At 42.5% G+C, this 17786-nt stretch overlaps 1 protein-coding gene across 8 annotated transcripts in view; it reads left to right on the forward strand.

Moving 5' to 3' along the window:
* The window catches only part of CUX1 (cut like homeobox 1), a 270012-nt gene that overhangs the window by 188490 nt on the left and 63736 nt on the right, over positions 1-17786 (forward strand). For 2 of the 8 annotated variants that reach the window (XM_030962485.1, XM_030962486.1), the window contains exons 13-20: positions 4948-4996; positions 5993-6089; positions 7178-7849; positions 8803-8868; positions 10240-10341; positions 12540-13366; positions 14757-14922; positions 15581-15637. In XM_030962485.1, the coding sequence (XP_030818345.1) occupies positions 4948-4996; positions 5993-6089; positions 7178-7849; positions 8803-8868; positions 10240-10341; positions 12540-13366; positions 14757-14922; positions 15581-15637 (2036 nt within the window). The remainder of the gene's footprint in view (positions 1-4947; positions 4997-5992; positions 6090-7177; positions 7850-8802; positions 8869-10239; positions 10342-12539; positions 13367-14756; positions 14923-15580; positions 15638-17786) is intronic. The other 6 variants (XM_030962489.1, XM_030962487.1, XM_030962488.1 and 3 more) reach the window with 6 other exon arrangements.

A 17786-nucleotide genomic window follows, 5' to 3' on the forward strand; every position in this document is an offset into this window, starting at 1 on the left:
ACCACAAAGACGAGGAAATTGGGAATATTGGCAGAAATTGCATCCAGAACCAGTGGAACTGCTGTATCTGAGAGTGCTCCTTTTTGTTGCAGCAGAGGATCACAATAGCAAATAAAACACATGTCCACGAAGAAAAGCCACTGAAACTATTGTCCACAAAGGGAAAAAAGTTTCAAAATCTGTGGTGTTTTAGGTGGACCACTCTTTAAAAGTCTCCAGCCAACAGCTGAGGGTAATGTGGACCAAAAATGACATGCAGAGCCTTTGGCCATGGTACCTTTGCTCTGCTCCTGCCAGCCAGTGCTCAGCACTTACCAGTTTAATGCTGGGCTTGTTTCACTGTATATTTTTGCTAATATATTGTGGTTTTAAACTAAAGCCACAAACAGCTTCTTCCTATTTCAAGGGATTTTCTTAAGAGACTTAAAAGAGCCTCATTTTAAACTATAACAAGATAAGCTGTCAGGTTCAGAAGAGAACTTTTCTGACTGGAAATATGTTTAGTGTCAAGGTTTAAATAACTGCGAGAAACTCCCATCTCTTCTTTCATCATTCTGGCATTTCTGTGTGTGTTTTAAAAAGGCTGAAATAACCCATTCCCTGGTTTAATGAGGTATTTCAGATGAGGCTGGTAGTCATGTGCTTTTGTTTACACGTCCCTGGAGAATATGGAAAGCAGATTTGGATTTGCAAGCCCCACAACTGCCCAACCCCTGGTGCTGATTTATTCAAGCCACGCTGGCTGAGGTTCTGGTTCACCACCAGCTGCAGCACACCCTGATGTAGGGGTATAATTTTCACTGGAATTAAATGAATTGACCATTTATTTGGTCATTTTACCTGATTATTACCTGGGCTCAAAATAGCATCATCATTTAGTGATTAGGGGTAAATACATCCACATCCTCTCCTGAGTTAAGGGAACAGCTTCAGGTTTTATCCAGTTCATGTCCTCATGTGTAGTGTTTTAGCCAGTTTATGTCCTCAGTGAATGGGAATAAGGCTACAACCTTCCAGCTTCTTGCATAAGATATTAAATGTAAATGTGCTGAAACAACAAATGAGTTTTGAATCCTTCCTGCTTTATTGCAAAGGTTTAATACAACAGGACCAGGCTTTAAAGCCAGACTTAAGGTGCCTAGAACCCAATATATTCGTTGAATATGCTCATTTAAGCTTACTTTGCATTTGTGCTTTAACTACAAACCCTGTATTCCTGATGATAATACCAATATTTTAATTTGGTTTTTTTTTACAACACTGACTTACATGAGGGCAGGGGTGGTAAGGCAGCTCAGAGAAGCTGTGACACAGGAGGCTTCATATGGTGCTTCTGCTCAGAATGAGCCTGCAGAGAAATAAGTGGGAGATTCTGCTGGAAGTGGCCCTGGTTGGGTGCCAGTAAATGAACCCTGTTTTCCCAGGTTTTCCAGCTTTTATATCCCTAATTTGTGAATTGATATCTGGCTTGTAAAGGCCCTGGGGTCCATCACCATCCTGTGGGATGGTCTGAGGGTTGAGACCCTCTGAGAGAGCACTGAGGATGTTTGCAATGCTGCATCCTCCAAGCAGCTGCTTCACAGCATTCCCATGCTCCATCTAATCCAGGTGGTGTGCTGAGGGCTCAGTGTGCATCCCCTGGCAGTGACAGTCTGATCTGAACTGAGACTTGCTGTAAATGAGGCTGGGAGAAGTCTGCTGCTGTAAATCTGCAGCCCTCACACTGAATCTTGCTGCACCTGCCTTGTGCCCTGCAACACTGACAGAAATGAGCTGCTTGTAACATTTGCACCTAGAGAAAAGAGATCTTGTCAGTAAAGCGGGAATAGAATTAATTTTTAAGGTGTTTTGGCACTGATGTATTTTCTTTAACCCTTCCTGGGGTGTTAGAGGCAAGCAGGGCTGAGGGTCTCAATATCAGCCAACTCCTACCCTACCTGGAGGAACTTAGCTGGGCCCATGTCAAGATCTGGCATGGGAGAATTCTTCACTTTCTGCCTTGGCTTTTGTGCCCAATGGCTTCTAAACCTATTTTTGAGATCTGAGAGCTCTCTGTGTGCCTTCTGCTCCCTCTCAAGTAGCACGACAGGGCTGACCCTGCTGCCTTTGCAGTCCGGATCAGACAAACAGAAAGTTGAGCTGTCCCAATGCACACTTTGCTTTACAGTCAGATCTTTCAAGTCTTCTTAGATGTGCAGATTCAAGTCACAAGATCATTTCTTTAAAAAGCAGGTAACTGATCTTGAGCCACAGATTGAGTCAAGATCTCATGGGCAAAGATATTCCTGGAATCCAAAGAAGAAACGTTATGCTTCCTCATTTTCCTGAGGAGAATGTGTCTTTTGTGACACATTTGGAGAGTCATTTTTGACATGTTTAACTTTTACATTCTTTTAAAAATGAACCTTCTGGAGTGAATATTCCTCTTAGGGCAATTAGAGGTGCCATCAGCTTGATTTTTAGTATATTTTGTGTTTCAACTGTAAGGGAAATTACCTGTGAAATTGTCAGAAAGTTAATTCAGTTAGCAAAGAATCCCCTTCAGGTAGGCAGAGGTCAGTAGGTTTCCAGCCAAGGTTTGAATGCACATTTCCTGCACCAATCTCACTGGAAGCAGCTGCTGCAAGGCTCAGGATCCTCCCTGAAGGTGCCAGCTGGCAGCAGGTGCTCAGAACCAAAATGCATCAGCCTGTGCAAGGACAGAGATGACAGGATCAGGGCTTTAGAGGCAGATTTTTGGTGTGGAGAACCAAATATAACCATAACCAGGTTCATGCTTCCAACCATTGTCAGCCTGGTGCTGGGGGCAGCACTGTGTGGTCAGGGCACCTCTCACACCTGCTCCTTTGGGAGAGAGCAGCTTTTTCTGGTTTAGCCTCATCCAGGAGGAAGGAAGGTGTTTGGAATGCTGCTGGATTGCTCCCCATGGCAAACCCACGTGTGGTAAGTGGGGTCACAAGTGCTCTGAGCCGAAATGGGATTTCCCATGGGACGTTTGCCACCTGATAATTTACTGTTCAAACTGGGTTTGAAATTCAAATCAGTCTCCTCATTTTGGCATCATGAGGATGTGCATTAGGACTGGCTGTCGCTGCAGAGGTCATTCCCTGCAGAATTCATGGGAACAGAGACCTGGCTGGGATTTTCCCTGGATGAGTCTCTGTGCATTTATCTCCCTCAGTACCTTGGAGTCCTGGAATGCAGAGCTGTGCCTAGAAACACTTTGGCTTTTGGGGATTTGCCACCTGAGTCACACACCTGTGGTGTCAAGTGGTGTCAGGGTCTTTGAGAACTCGAGCCATTAGTCCACATCATGTCCCCTTGACTGGGACAAGTCCACTGATAGCACAAAAGAGTTGATTTTGCACGTGGCTGAGCTGTTGTGCCCATACAGAGTCTTCACAACATCACTTTATGTGCTGTGTGTGGGGTGATGGCTCCACCCTACAGCCAGGCAAGAGATGACACTGAGTGATGCCATGTAATGAAAGTGATTGCCAGAAATTTGTGGTTTCATTAATTACTATATTTTAGGAATGCCTGTCAGAATTAACCCTGTGTGCAATGAGTATGTACAGATGTAAGATACATGAGGTCTCTTTCTCAGAATGCCTTTTTTTTTCCTTTGGGTTTGCTATGACTTTGAGTGATCTTGAATGGCCCAGAGACCTGATTTCCAGAGTGTCACTTAATGCACATCTAACTCTGGATTAATCCAGGGACAGGTTCAGGCAGTTAATGGGTGCCTGGCTAACTCCTCATGGCATCCAGAAACAGTTCCTGTGCCTGATACTGAACTTCTGCCTTTTTTTATCTCTGTTTCAACATTTCATGGAATCACTGAATGTTTTGGGCTGGAAAAGACCTTAAAGCTCATCCAGTGCCACCCCCTGCCATGGGCAGGGACACTTTCACTACCCCAGGTTACTCCCAGCTCCATCCAGCCTGGCCTTGGACACTCCAGAGATCCAGGGGCAATTCCAAAACCTTTAATACATGATCCACAGCATTTAATACAGTTTAATGTATGATTAACCAGATTGTTCCTGCTCACAGAGTTCTTGGTGTTTTACACATGACAAATGCTGTGTAAACACCATCTATATGTGTTTATGTGTTTTTCTTCACCAAATGAATGTTGTCTTTGTACAGTAAGAAGCTGAAATCATTTATTGCTTCAGTCTGAGGAAGTTCATGTCCTGCCTGCAGCAGGCTGGTTTTAAAAAAATGATCCAACAAAGTACAGTAATAAGTCTGGATTCCTGTAAGATTCTGGTTTGCCAGATGACACAGCTCTAACTGAGAGCCTCTGAAGGGAGGCATCCTCTGACCGCTCACTCTTTGTATAAAATATTGACAATGAGACTATCAGATTCTGCTCCTAATGTACTTATAAATATTTGGATCTTTCATATTTCTTAAGAAATATTGAGCCATTTTGTCTTCCCTTTGCCATAGAATGAGGGGGTTATTAAAATGAAAAACTGCCTTTTAGCCTGTAGTGCCTTGGTTGGGAGGATTATTTGTGCATATTTTCCTTGCTGGTGAGCTGGTGTATATTCTTTAAAGTGCTGCACTGTAGTGGTGACTCCCCTGTTTTGCTGCTTTGCTACAACATCCTCATTCCCTTCCAGCTTCACAGATAAATTTATATTGTTTCTGACAGCTTAAAATGTTATATCCTTATTAACCTTTAAATTTACACTTTAAACTGGCCTGGTGGGATTGCATATGGAATGATTTAGATGATGCTCAAGAAAATTTTCTTATCCAATAACTGGTTTGACGAGTTATTCTGTATTCATTAGGAGATTGTGTTACTGCAAGGAAAGTTGTCATCACTTGTGGTGTTACTGGAGAACAGCACATGATAATGTTAATGCTCATTAGTGGAGTTGTTATGAAAGGGAGAAATAGAAAATAATTTCTTTTTTCTGCCTTCCACAGTATATTGAAATCCATGGAGTTTGCACCATCTGAAAGCTCTGGTGCGCAGGTACTGAATTACTTTTGTTTTCTTACTTATTCAGTAGCTCAGCTGATTAACAAAAATTTTGTCTTGCAGTTCCTTGTTGTTGACATTGACAGTTTCCTGTTGATGTTGAGGCTTCTGGGTCCATCCTTGTTTTCCCTGATGTTTTCTTATGTAAAAAGCTGAACTGGACTTTTTTTTTTGCCTGTTAATTTCATTTAAGTGGTCAAGGACAAAGTGACATTTCAACTGTGCTGGAGTGGGTAAACCAGAATGTTGTGAAGTTGAGTCATTTAAAGATACTGGAGTTGTTATACGGGCAGCACACTGTGCAAGGACTTCAGCATTTTTAAGTATTTGTTAGCCTTGAAAATTTCTTTTCACAAAAGAAAACAAACCTTGGAGCAGCGAGAAAGCTCTGCTGTTCCAGCAAATTAATCTTATTTCAGTTTAAAGGTTATGAATTAAATTCCTGTTTCTGAAATCCAAACTGAATATCGATATCCTGGGATTAATTTTCAATGGGATTTTTAATGATCATGTGTTAGATGTTTAGGGGATAGTAAATAGCAGGTTTCTCTGACTGATGTTATTTTGAACAAACTGTTTCTGCATGTCAAGGAAATGCTTAGCTTGGGTCAGTTGACCTTGAAGGAATAGTATAATCTTAACTCCTGTTTTAATCAGATTAAAAGAAGTCTACAGCTTTTAAACTGAAAGTGTGCCAGAACCCTTTAAAAATAAGTAGGATTAAGAAAATGTTCCGTTACACATCTCAAAATAATGCAGAATTGATGAATGATTTACAATGAAAATTAAACAGTGAATCTGTTCCATGGCTCCCACCAGAGCCCGGAGTGATTCCTGCTGCTCTCTGCCCAGCAAATTCCCTCACTGCCCTCAGAGACCAGCCAAACACTTGGCTTTTTTAAAATTTTTTTCCCTCTGAAATCCTTTTTAGTACTTGAGTGAGATTCTCAGTGCTTTGAGAAACAAACCTCCCCCTTTGGTTTCCTTTAGGATGCATCCAAGCCCCTGGAGGTGCTGCTGCTGGAGAAGAACCGCTCGCTGCAGTCGGAGAACGCCACGCTGCGCATCACCAACAGCGACCTGAGCGGTAGGTCCACCCGAATTTTGGCTCTTCTGGGTGCCTCTGCTGTCCTGTGTTGGGAGGGAGGGCTGAGTGAGACCTGAGTGTCTGAGCTCATGCATGGCAGGAGGATTGAGAAGCAACAGGAACACTGCGTAACGTTGGATTTCTGTAGTTTTATAGGCTGGATGATGAAGTAAAAAGTTAGAGAGTCTGTAGAGGTTAGGGAAGAGGCACTACAGGCTGTACCAGTGTTTGAGGCTGTCTTCTGTTTTGGGAACAAATCCATCTCTTTCCCCCACACACAGTGTTATGCAAAGTGTTTGCATGTAGATCACAGTCTCCCTGTCTGATACGCTTGGATATACCACCAGCAGGTCAGCTTGGGAAAGCAAAATCCTTTCTTCCCAGCGAAGTGTGTTTGCTGTTTGGCTTTCCTAATGTGGGCTTTTACATCTTGTGTGCACATTTTTTAAATGGCAAGTCATGGAATTTCCAGATTCTTGAATGATGGTTTTTGCAGCTGGAAGAAAGTTAAAAGTTGCCACTGGCCCTGGGATTACTGAATTCTGAAGTGTTTTATGACTTTTAACTGAGCGATCTTGGTGCATCCACCTAATGGTTATTCCTTTATTCAAATTGGTTTGTTCCAAAATGTAAATGTTTGCTGCATTTGGGTTCAGTCAGGTCCAATGAGTCATATCTTGAATGAGAGACAACAGAGAGACTTGCTGTCTGTAACTGGATTTATTTAACTGTATCACTGCACTTCATGTAACTGTTCTAGTGTTAATGTCTGTAAGGGGGATTCTCCAGGCTGCAACATACAAGAAAGGTGCAAACATGAAATGCATGTTGTTTGTTTTGGGGGCCTTGTTTGGCTTAAAAATTTTCAATCATGGAAAAAAAAAATTTAAAATAAAAATTAAAAAAAAAAAATAACCCAACAAATGAAAACAAAGCAAAAACAAACAAAAACCAAAACTCCCACTGCCACTCCATTGGCCCATGTCAATCTGCACTTTTTCCCTTTGCGGGGCAAACTTTGCATTTTTTTATCTTGGTTTTTCCCTCTTTGACCCCCCATAATGCATTATGTTTGACCTTCCTTGTAGGGTCAGCCAGGAGAAAAGGGAAAGACCAGCCTGAGAGTCAGCGTCCTGCAACCTTGCCGGCCTCCCCTCCTTCCCAGTTGCTCCGCAACGCGGGGGAGCAGGCTTCCAATACTAATGGTACACACCAGTTCTCACCAACGGGTTTAAGTCAAGACTTTTTCAGCTCATCCCTGGCGAGCCCCAGCTTACCCCTGGCCTCCACAGGAAAATTTGCACTAAACTCTCTCCTCCAGCGACAGCTAATGCAGTCCTTCTACTCCAAGGCAATGCAGGAAGCAGGAAGCACAAGCATGATTTTTCCAACAGGTCCATACAGCACAAACTCCATATCTTCCCAAAGTCCATTACAACAAAGCCCGGATGTAAATGGCATGGCCCCATCTCCCAGCCAGTCAGAAAGTGCTGGGAGCATCTCCGAAGGCGAGGAGATAGACACGGCCGAAATTGCACGTCAGGTGAAAGAGCAGTTGATCAAGCACAATATTGGACAGCGGATATTTGGACATTATGTGTTGGGACTGTCACAAGGGTCTGTGAGTGAGATCCTGGCCCGGCCAAAGCCATGGAATAAACTGACTGTGAGAGGCAAGGAGCCATTTCATAAGATGAAGCAGTTCCTGTCGGACGAGCAGAACATCCTGGCTCTTCGCAGCATCCAGGGCAGACAAAGAGGTAAGAGCTCCCCAGCCCCCCTACTCCTCTTAGTTCCAGACATTCCAAACCAGGAGCTTCTGCATCCAGGGCTGTTTGTGCACTGCTGCTGCTGCTGCTCTCACCCAGGTCAGGTGCCAGGTGCAGCAAGTTCAGCTCTGCAGCACTCAGGCAGGTTCGTATCTGCGCTTATGCTTTTTTTAGCCACTGGTTGGTGCCTGTCAGCAGGAGTGAGGAACAGGGACACTCACAGCCCTCACTTGCCAACCCCTCCATGCCACAGCTCAGCATGGAGCCAGAAGGGTCAGCAGCTACTTGGGGTATCAGCCCTCAGAAATACTTGGGGGTTTTTATTTGAGGTTATTTACTGAGACCAGGCTTTTGTTGTGTCTTGTGTGATTATGTTTTTTCCCCAAAGTGTTCTGACAAAGTAGAGTAGGTGATGCATGAGATGAGTAATTAAAACACAATCCCAGTTTAAAGCAGCTTTGAATATTTAAGGCAGCGATTTTAAGAAGTAACATGCATTTCAATGTGATTCATCTTAAGGCTGAGATTTACATTTAGAGAAACTGAAAAGTAAGTTGTTTACAGTCAAGAAATATTGGAAAGGACAGGCAGGGTTTTCCTAGATTTTGTTTAATTGGAAGCACACACTGTTAGATTTATAATCTGTTCTTCCTTTTGATGATTGTACTTGAGGGGATTATCTGCCCATCTTTAACCTCTTCATTTTTGGTATCTCTAGACATTTATTTATATCTGTCTAATCTCCTTTCCGAACATAGCTGTAATCTTTATTAACAAATCAGCCAGCCTTGCTTCTTCCCAAGTAGCCAGTTCCTCCTGCTCAGGGGCCCGAGGGGCTGGGAGAGCTCAGGGCCAGGCTGCCAGCTCCTCATGTCACACAGCCCGTGATGTCAGAGCAACCATCCCCTGATTGTTTTGTTCTTACCAAACTTGTTTTTCAACAGAGAATCCAGGCCAGAACCTGAACAGACTATTTCAGGAAGTACCGAAACGAAGAAATGGGGCTGAAGGTACGTCACAGGCAGGTGTTTTTCTTTGCAGTCAATCCCTAGGAAGTGGAGTGTGCTTTAGCTGTGTGTTTCCTTAAAACTGTGCAGTTTGATTCTGGCCTGGAATCTGATAGAAAAACAGACAGTAAGTATAAAACAAACCATGGGTTAGATGAACACTTTGCTTTTTCTAATTCTGCTGCTGCTGTACTAACGTAACCCTGTTTGGATAGTTCTTCCACTCCCATCCCCCCTGCAAAACAGATCAAGAGAGAGAGAGAAGTGATGGAAGTGGCTTTATAAAGTCATCAGATCTATTGAAATGCTCTCTTTGCTATTTTTATGGTTTTGGAGGGAGAAAGTTGCACCGTTATAACATCAATTGCATACTGCTTCTGCTCTAGGCTTACTTTTTTCTTCTCATGGGGCTTATGCTGACAAATTCCACTTTAATACACTGCTAAATTAGTGTGATGCTTAGTTCAGTATTATATATTAAATAGACAACAAGATAAGTGAACATCAGATCCATAAATTACCACTGAACAGGAAGTCTGCACATTTTTGTTATAGATTAGTTCCAGAAATTTTCTTCTAGTGAGACCAGAGAGAAGGAAAAACAAAGGCAGGTGCATCAAAACTCTGTAGTTATTTTGACTCCAGTCACAAATTACCTCAATTGCTTACAAAAAATAATTTCATAATGGAAAATGCAGTTAAGTGCAGTAGCACTCACAGTTTTCCCTCCTTTTCTTCCCCTTAGAGGTTAAAAAACAAAAAGCAAAACAAAAAAAAAGAGAAGCAAAACCAAACAACCAAGTAATAGCTCTTAGCTGGAGAGTACTTCAAATGGTATCTGCATTTAAATGACTCTTTCTCTTAATGTATTAACCTCTAGAAAGTTAAAAATTATTTTTATCTAGTTACTTTTTAATTCTGTTTTGGGCTGAATGTATACTCATTCTACTTTGCCTAGCAGCTGATGCCATTTTTAAGTTGATTCCTGGGCTTACTTTTTTAGCTTTCTTCCTTTCCCCTCCGGTTCTTTTCCCTTTCTGTTTCCTCTTCCCCTCCAAAAAAAAAAAAAAAAAAAGAAAAGGAAAGGAAAAAAGAATAGATCTATATATGTTACCATAGAAAAGGAATATATGACCACCTAGTTCTTCCTCTGGTGTTCTCACCATTCTGGGGCAGCTAGAGACAGGCACAACGAGGATATTTTGCTTTTATTATGTTAAGTACTTTTTTTGTGTCATGTAAATGTTGGTAAAGGTCCTGTGCAAGTTGTCCTCAGGTTGTGCTGGCCATGTATCACATACAGTGTGTGTTTGTGTTACAAAAACAGCCAAATAAGAGTTTTCCTGGTGTCATTAGTTGTGTTTTCTTCCCCAGGTAACATAACCACCCGAATCCGAACCGCAGAGTCTGGCTCTGATGAAGCCATCAAATCCATCCTTGAACAAGCCAAAAGGGAGCTGCAAGTACAGAAAACAGGTACAGCCTCATTTTGTCTCTGCCTGCTTTTACTGCAGAATTTAATTAAAACAATTGCCATGAGCTTTCTGGTCAGTTAATTATATTCTTAAAAGATTCAGTGTAGGTTTGAAGAGTTTTTTGGAGATTTTTCTTGTTATTTAGTGGAGTTGTTTCTGTCTCTGAGACGTCCCAAGTTAAGGTCACACGTGTCCCAGTGTTGTGGGGTCTCTGCTCTGCCCTGCTCCCTGCAGGATTTCTGAACACCTTTATCCCTGTGATAAAGACAGCTCTGAGCTCCTGGCTGCCCTCCAGACCTGCAGGAGTCACTGAGAGGAACCTACAGAATCCTTTCTTCTCCCAGTTTGCTCCTTGGAAGGGAACAGCTCCTGCTTTCTCTTCCCTTCGGTCTCACTCAGGCCCCAGGGACACAACTGCATGGGAGAGGGGCTGGATGGATTTGTTGGGGTGAAGGTCACACTCCAGGCAGCAATTACCAGCCCCAGCACCATGGTACATCCTGTACTCATATAGGCACACTCAGTCCTGACTCTTAGATGATTTTATTTTTGGTTACAGAACGTATTCAGTGAATGAACTGGCAAATCCAAAGCATATTCCCTTTCCCAAAAAATCCCTCTTAGCCTGAGATAAGTCTAATTTCTCATTATATGCTGTCATGTAATTAACATTTCTGTCTAGTTCACGGCCCTCTCAGCTTTAAGAGTTCCCAGTAGTGCTATTGGGCTGAAGTAGAAATTACTGTGCCATACTTCTGCTTCATTTTTTAAAGTAAATATGGGTTTACAGTTTTGGATAGTTGTCTTTCAAATGAAAACTAAGTTAATCTCATGGCAGAGTATAAAACACTAGTTAACATATGATCTAAATATGACTTTATGCAGGAAATTATTACATAGAGAAAAATATGGGCTTTGTGCAGGAAACTGCAAGAATGTTACTCAGTAGCATGTTTCATCTGAGAGTCTCAGACTTCCTTTCAAATATTAATTTGGCCTCAAAACTCTCTGTGAAACCAGCAGATAAAACAGCAGAGATAGTCTCACTGTCTTTTTTTCCTATTTCTTAGCTTTTCATGTATTTTAATGTGTGTGCAGGAAGGAATGTAGGGAGGCAAATTCAGAAATGCATTCAGATGAGTTTTAGTATTACTGGAGTACACAGAGTGTTGGAAATCTTATTTCACTTTGGGGCCACTCCTTGCACTGTGGGGTTCCCTGCTCCCACCTGGTGCCTCACTTTGCCTGTTCTCTGCAGAGCAGCTTTCAGAGGAACTGGTTTCCAAGCACTGGGGACCTCAGTGGAGACTGAAATAGAAGCAGATGCCATTGCAAAACCTCCTGGCTCTGCAGAGATAATTCCCCACCCACGTTCCAGTCTCTGCTCATCCCCAACTGCTGCAGCACAGCCACCCAAATGCTGGTTCCCCACTGGAATGCTGCATTTGGGGCTTATCTCTGCTGAAAGCACCTGTGACTCCATCCTAGAGCTTCAGATAAGGGAGAGGGTGATGGCCAGGTGTCAGCCTGGCTCTGGTAGAGCTGTTTATTTCAGTGGTTGGGACCGTGGTACAAGAAAACAGGAAGCAGGAGCATATTTAGTTTGTCAAGTGAAATAATGATGATCATCTATTCCTAAAGTTCTGTCTTTGTTGTAATTTGTGTGTTGTGGTTTTGAAGTTAAAAGGTCTCACCTTATTTATACTGTAATAGTCTGTCCGGGTGAATGCAGCTGTGTTCAGTTCTGAGTGCGTGTTAAATTCATTTGTGGAGAAAAGAGTGAAGTGAAAGGTTAAATAACTTTGTAAATGCAGCTATAAAATGTTATTGACCATGTGGGGGTGGGGGAAGAAGAAGTGAAGGGTTGATTTTCAAAGGCATTTATTTGAAAATTTTTACAATGGTGGAAGGGCAAGTGATCCCAGACTTGTGCAGCTGAGTCTGTGCGTGCAAACATCCAGCACTTTGGCAACTCTCAAAATTTTCCAGTGAAGGACTTTGGAAATCTTATATTATTTTGAAAAGTGCAAATCTTTGCTTAGTGAAAACTCCTCCCTCCCATCCAGAAATGTATTTCAGCCCCGTTTTGGTTTGGTTTGGTTTGGTTTTTTTCCCTGTCAGGGAAATGTTTACAGTAGCACGTGTTGAATACAAAGCATTTTCCTCTGTTGCATTTAGTCTTTTGGTTGTTTTTCATAGCTGAGCCGGCTCAGCCGCCTTCTGCCTCTAGCAGTGGCAATTCTGATGATGCAATTCGATCCATTCTGCAACAAGCCCGACGGGAAATGGAGGCACAGCAGGCTGCCCTTGAACCTGCCTTAAAAACACCACCTCTATCTCAAGCTGACATTTCTATCCTGTCCCCCAAACTAGTGTCTACACCTGCAATGTCTTCGGTTTCCAGCTATTCTCCTTTGGCCATATCCCTGAAGAAACATTCATCTGTCACTGATTCCAGTATCTCTGCATTGCAGAACCTCTCTGGGCTCAAAAAGGAGCCTCAGGAGGCACCTGTTTTAGAGCTTCATGGAATAAGTGATTCTGCCCAGGGTATGTTGAGGCATGTTAAAAATGAGTTGGGACGTGGTGGTGTTTGGAAGGACCATTGGTGGAATACTGTGCAGCATGAGAGAAGAAATGCAGCTCTTCCTGAAGATATAAAAGTTGAGGAAGCCAGTGGTGGAAAAGAAAAGGTCAGCAATCAGACTAGGCCAGATCGTAGCCAGCTCCAAGGACCGTCTTCTTCCGAGTATTGGAAAGAGTGGCCAAACGCGGAATCTCCGTACTCGCAGAGTTCTGAATTGAGCATGACTGGGGCGAGTCGCAGTGAGACACCACAGAATAGCCCCCTCCCTTCATCCCCTATCGTGTCCTTGTCCAAGCCATCCAAACCTTCGGTTCCTCCACTGACACCCGAGCAGTATGAGATTTATATGTACCAGGAGGTGGATACCATAGAGCTAACGCGGCAGGTCAAGGAAAAGCTAGCAAAGAATGGCATCTGCCAAAGGATCTTTGGGGAAAAGGTAAAGAAGTGGTTCTCTCTTGTTTCACCAGTGTTGTGATTGTGCCCTCTGCTCCTTACAGAGCCAGAGGGGTCCTGTGGAAAAATGGTTTTGCTCCGTGTGAGAAGTATTTCAAAACTTACAAAGTGTTAGTTTCCCTGTGCGGTAGGAATTGCAAGGGTTTTTATACAGGGATTGGCTTCAGCCACTTGGAATTAGGAATGGGGCCCCGAGTTTAGAAAACTTGAAAGCTGAAGCAAACGTTGCTGAGACTCAATATTTCATGCTTAATGTAATGAATTCGTGGAATATTTGAGTAATGCCATTGTCATGACTGGAGAGTCTTAACTTTGTTATAAGCAAAGATTATGGACACAAGGGCATTTTTCCTCTTTCGTTATTATTTGGAAATGTGCACAAGGGCATTAAAACAAACACATGGAAAATCCCCTAACTCTCCTTAGTCTGAAGTCAAGAATTCCAAGTCATTTCTAATACCTGGTGCTCAGTACCTCAGTGTGCTCTGAGATGTTTTAGAGCAATGTTTGATTACAGATAAGGCTCCCTGAAGTTCTCACGTTGTGAGCCCTAAGCACTGAGCACGTGGGATTTTGAGGGTCCCTAACCACCAGAAAACCCCTCCCAGACTGTAAAAAGTGTTGGACATTTGTTGTTTTTTCTCCCTATAAAGAGTTGAATCAATATAAAAGTGTAATAGGAGCTGGCATCGCACTATTACCTTCTCACTAAGATGTAAAATGAAAAGTCTGACCTCTCGGGGTCATTAAAGATCCCATGGCAGCTTTCATTAAGTATGATTTTTAACTCTTGTACCTGTGCTGAATACCAGACAAGTAATTGCATTCTGCCTGTCTGAAATTCTCCCCCCTCCTCCCTGCATTCAGCTGTACTCTTAAATATTTACTTATGTGGAGCAGCCGCTGCTACAGGTGAAAACACACATCGTTATAATTCATCCCCCAAAAATCAACCAAATATAGGCCTAGTCTCAAAAGTCCCAATTATTTTTGCTTGAGAACAAAATACATGCCAGTCATTGCCTGTTTCATCTGCCTGTGTGTGCCTGGACTCGATGTTTTTCCTGTTAAAACTGATGAAACTGTTTGACACAATATATGAAAAGCATGCAAATCCCTCACCAGGCTGCTGCCACCCAGATCCTGCAGGAAAAACTCACCTTCCTTCAGAAGGCAACACGGCAGGAAGAAAAGCATTTCCATCTGAGTATCCACAGAATACAGTTTTTATAATTGTCCAATTTTTACAGCTTTTATAATTGTCCATATACGAACAATTTGAGCGATACAGTAAAGAAAACCAAAATTATTTAAATTCCCCCTGTTTCCACTGCCAGTGTGTTAACGTGCCATTCTTGGTTGCTTCACTTCAGGTATTGGGGCTGTCCCAAGGAAGTGTCAGTGACATGCTCTCCAGGCCAAAGCCATGGAGCAAATTGACCCAAAAAGGCCGAGAACCATTTATTCGTATGCAGCTCTGGTTGAATGGTGAGCTGGGACAGTGTGTCCTGCCTGCACAAGGGCAGCAACAAGGACAAGGTAATTAAAATTCCACTATGTTGTTTGAGTTGAGGAGGAGGAGATTTTTTTTTTCTTTTTCTATTTTCTGTATTTTTAAATTTTTTTTTAAATTTACAGTAAGCCAGCCTTGCTCCAGTGCTGGTCCAGGCGTTATGGAAGTGGCACCATCCCACCCTGGCAGCCCAGCCAGTCCCTAAGGGGACATGCTGGGAATGTTTATGAACGTTTATATGTAATTGATAAGAAGCAGTTATCAAGTTCCTCATTAGGGTGATATTATCTAGGCATGAATATGACACACAATCCCAAAAATTTTGGCCAAAGAGCTGGAAAGTGTTGTGCACTGTTTCCTAGGGTTGCACAGGGGATTTGGATTGTTCCAGGGAGAATATCGATTGCTGTCTCAGGAGGTGAGCTGGAAAACTGAGCTTTAAAGGGGGAATGCTGGGTTGCAATGACACTTTTATTGTGGCTGTCTCTTCCCCTAGTACCTATTGACACAGAAGAGCCAGGCTGGAGCCTGGCCTGGCTGCCCCTTTCTGTGCCATGAGTTAACTGAGCAGAGAGCCCTTGCAGAGATCAGCACTTTGCTATTTGTTGAGCCTGCTTACTGTTTAGTTTGTGGTTTGGCATCTCCTTTTATTGTTCCCTGATTTTCCTCTCCTCTCTTATCTAGTCCTTCACTCTGTGACATCATTACAGGATTCCCTACAGCAGGGATGTGCAAGCTCAGGTAATCAGCTGGTTTCAATGATTTGCTCTGAAATAATTCTCTGTGCTTTTGTTGCGTTTGCTTTGATGCTGAGAGGTTTCTCACATTTTGTTGTATCATACAGGAGTCCCTTCAGTTTTTTTTATTAATGCAGTTAATTCCTCCTTCTCTCCTTGTTGCTATGGCAGATGTAGGGAGCACACATATTTAGCTGCATATATTAGGTAAAGAGACTCTGTCTGATCTTAGAGATCATTGGCTCTGTAAGGGGTTTTTTTTTGCCATAGTTCAGCTTATCAATGTGACATGTGACAATGGCTGTAAAACAAGCCCTTGGTTTGTAATATGATCCACATACTGCAGCTGCCTCACTTGCTGGTAGGTTTTTTTCCACTCTCCTTTGCACAAAATCTGCTTTGTTAATCCAAAGGTGGGGAACAGACCACGTTGCGTCTGTTTCAAGCTTCATTAAATATTCCCAGCTGACCTTATTTTTTTGTTCTTTTCATTTTCAAAAAATAAAAATAAATAAAAAAGCAGATGCAGCAAAGCTGAGTGTCAGGGAAGTGAGTGGCTGAAGGCTTTAGAGATGGTCACAGGATAGGAGGGAGGCTGGGACAGGAGAGAACAGCTGTGTTCCTGCTGTTAGATACCAAACTCTACCCACACAGCCTCTTACCAATGAAATGCTTCACTGACGTAAAACACTCCAGAAAAATACCCGTGCCCTGCTCTGTGCTTACAGCCAGTGCCCTGTGCTGGAGAACTGCTGCATTTCAGGGCACAGACAGGGAAGGGTTGTGCTCTTCTTCCACCTTTCTGCTATTCTGAAATACTCCTTTTTTTCTGCAGCTCGCTGGCTTTACTCTAAATATCCCAGCTAAAGTGGTTTTTTCTCTCTACTGGGGAAACTATTTTGCATTCTAAAAGATTTTACTAGAAGAAAATTCGTGATGATATTCAGTCCACGTTTTTCTTAAGGAGAACAGTTGAAAATAAATACGTGAAAGAAAGGGAAAAAAAATGCCCCCAGTAAAAACAAGCCATGAAAACAAAACCAAAATGGGAGAAAATTATTTGCAATCATAGGCCTATTGTTACTTATAGCCAAGCATTTAGGGAACATGGAAATTTCCTGTGATGGTTCATTAAAAACATGCCATTGAGTACTTTTTTTGTGGCATCAATGCCGTGCAAGAGTGTCACAGTTACAAACGCCTGAGACGGCGTGGAAAATATGAGTAATTAATTGTAGCCATTTTAGGGGGAATTTGAAATCAGAGGAGCTGGGAAATGCTGCATTGTTATTGCTAATCTTCATATTTATGACTAGCTCTAATTATAAAAGATGGAAAGACAAGCCCATAGTATTAAAATCCAGCCACCCTCTGGATTCCCGGGGGGATCGCTGGGAGCTGAAAGTGATTTCCTTCAGGAAGTTCAGTTTTGCTGCTGGGATATTTTGTTCCCTCCCACACTCCCAGTGTCATTTGTCAGTTCCTGCCCTTGAGCTAATATTTTGTGAGGTGACACGTTCCTATCAGCTAATAAAATCATGTTATTGATGATTGTCCTCCTTCATTCCTTAAAGCCGACTTACAAATGAGAAATTGGGCTCGTGCCCTTTTCTACCTCCTCTCAGAGGATTAAAAATAGAATTGTTGTACAAAATGTTCTTTTCTTGGTGCCTTTCTCTGTGTGAAGGCATAAGGAAGGTTGTGACACCAGGCAGAACAAAAGAGCAAAAAACCAAGTTATTTGAATGAGGAAGGGCAGTTTGGTAATTTCCTTTTATTAACAGCTGTTCTGTAATTAAAAATGCAGCAAACAGTTTGGAAAAGGTAATAATAATTATGCATTTGTGAAAGATCCATCACTCCAGGGCAGGAAGGAAAAAAAAAAAGAGAGAGAGAGAGAGAACTCCAATTTTCTGGTCTTCTGAGACATTTCCCAGGAAAATCAAGGCAGAGAAGGTTGTATACTTGTAATTTTAAAACAGAAATTAATCAGAACAATTTTGAAACGAGGAAAGGTCTGGAGCCTTTTCCGTGTAATATAATTGGCTGGGAACTTGTTGAATGCATGAAGGGAAAGAAGTGAAATTAAACTAATACACTCAGTGGCTCCTGAGTGCTTTGCCAAGAAGGTCTTCAGTGTACAGAGTGTCAAC

This window comes from Camarhynchus parvulus, chromosome 19, assembly GCF_901933205.1.
Source record: "Camarhynchus parvulus chromosome 19, STF_HiC, whole genome shotgun sequence".
Taxonomy (NCBI): domain Eukaryota; kingdom Metazoa; phylum Chordata; class Aves; order Passeriformes; family Thraupidae; genus Camarhynchus; species Camarhynchus parvulus.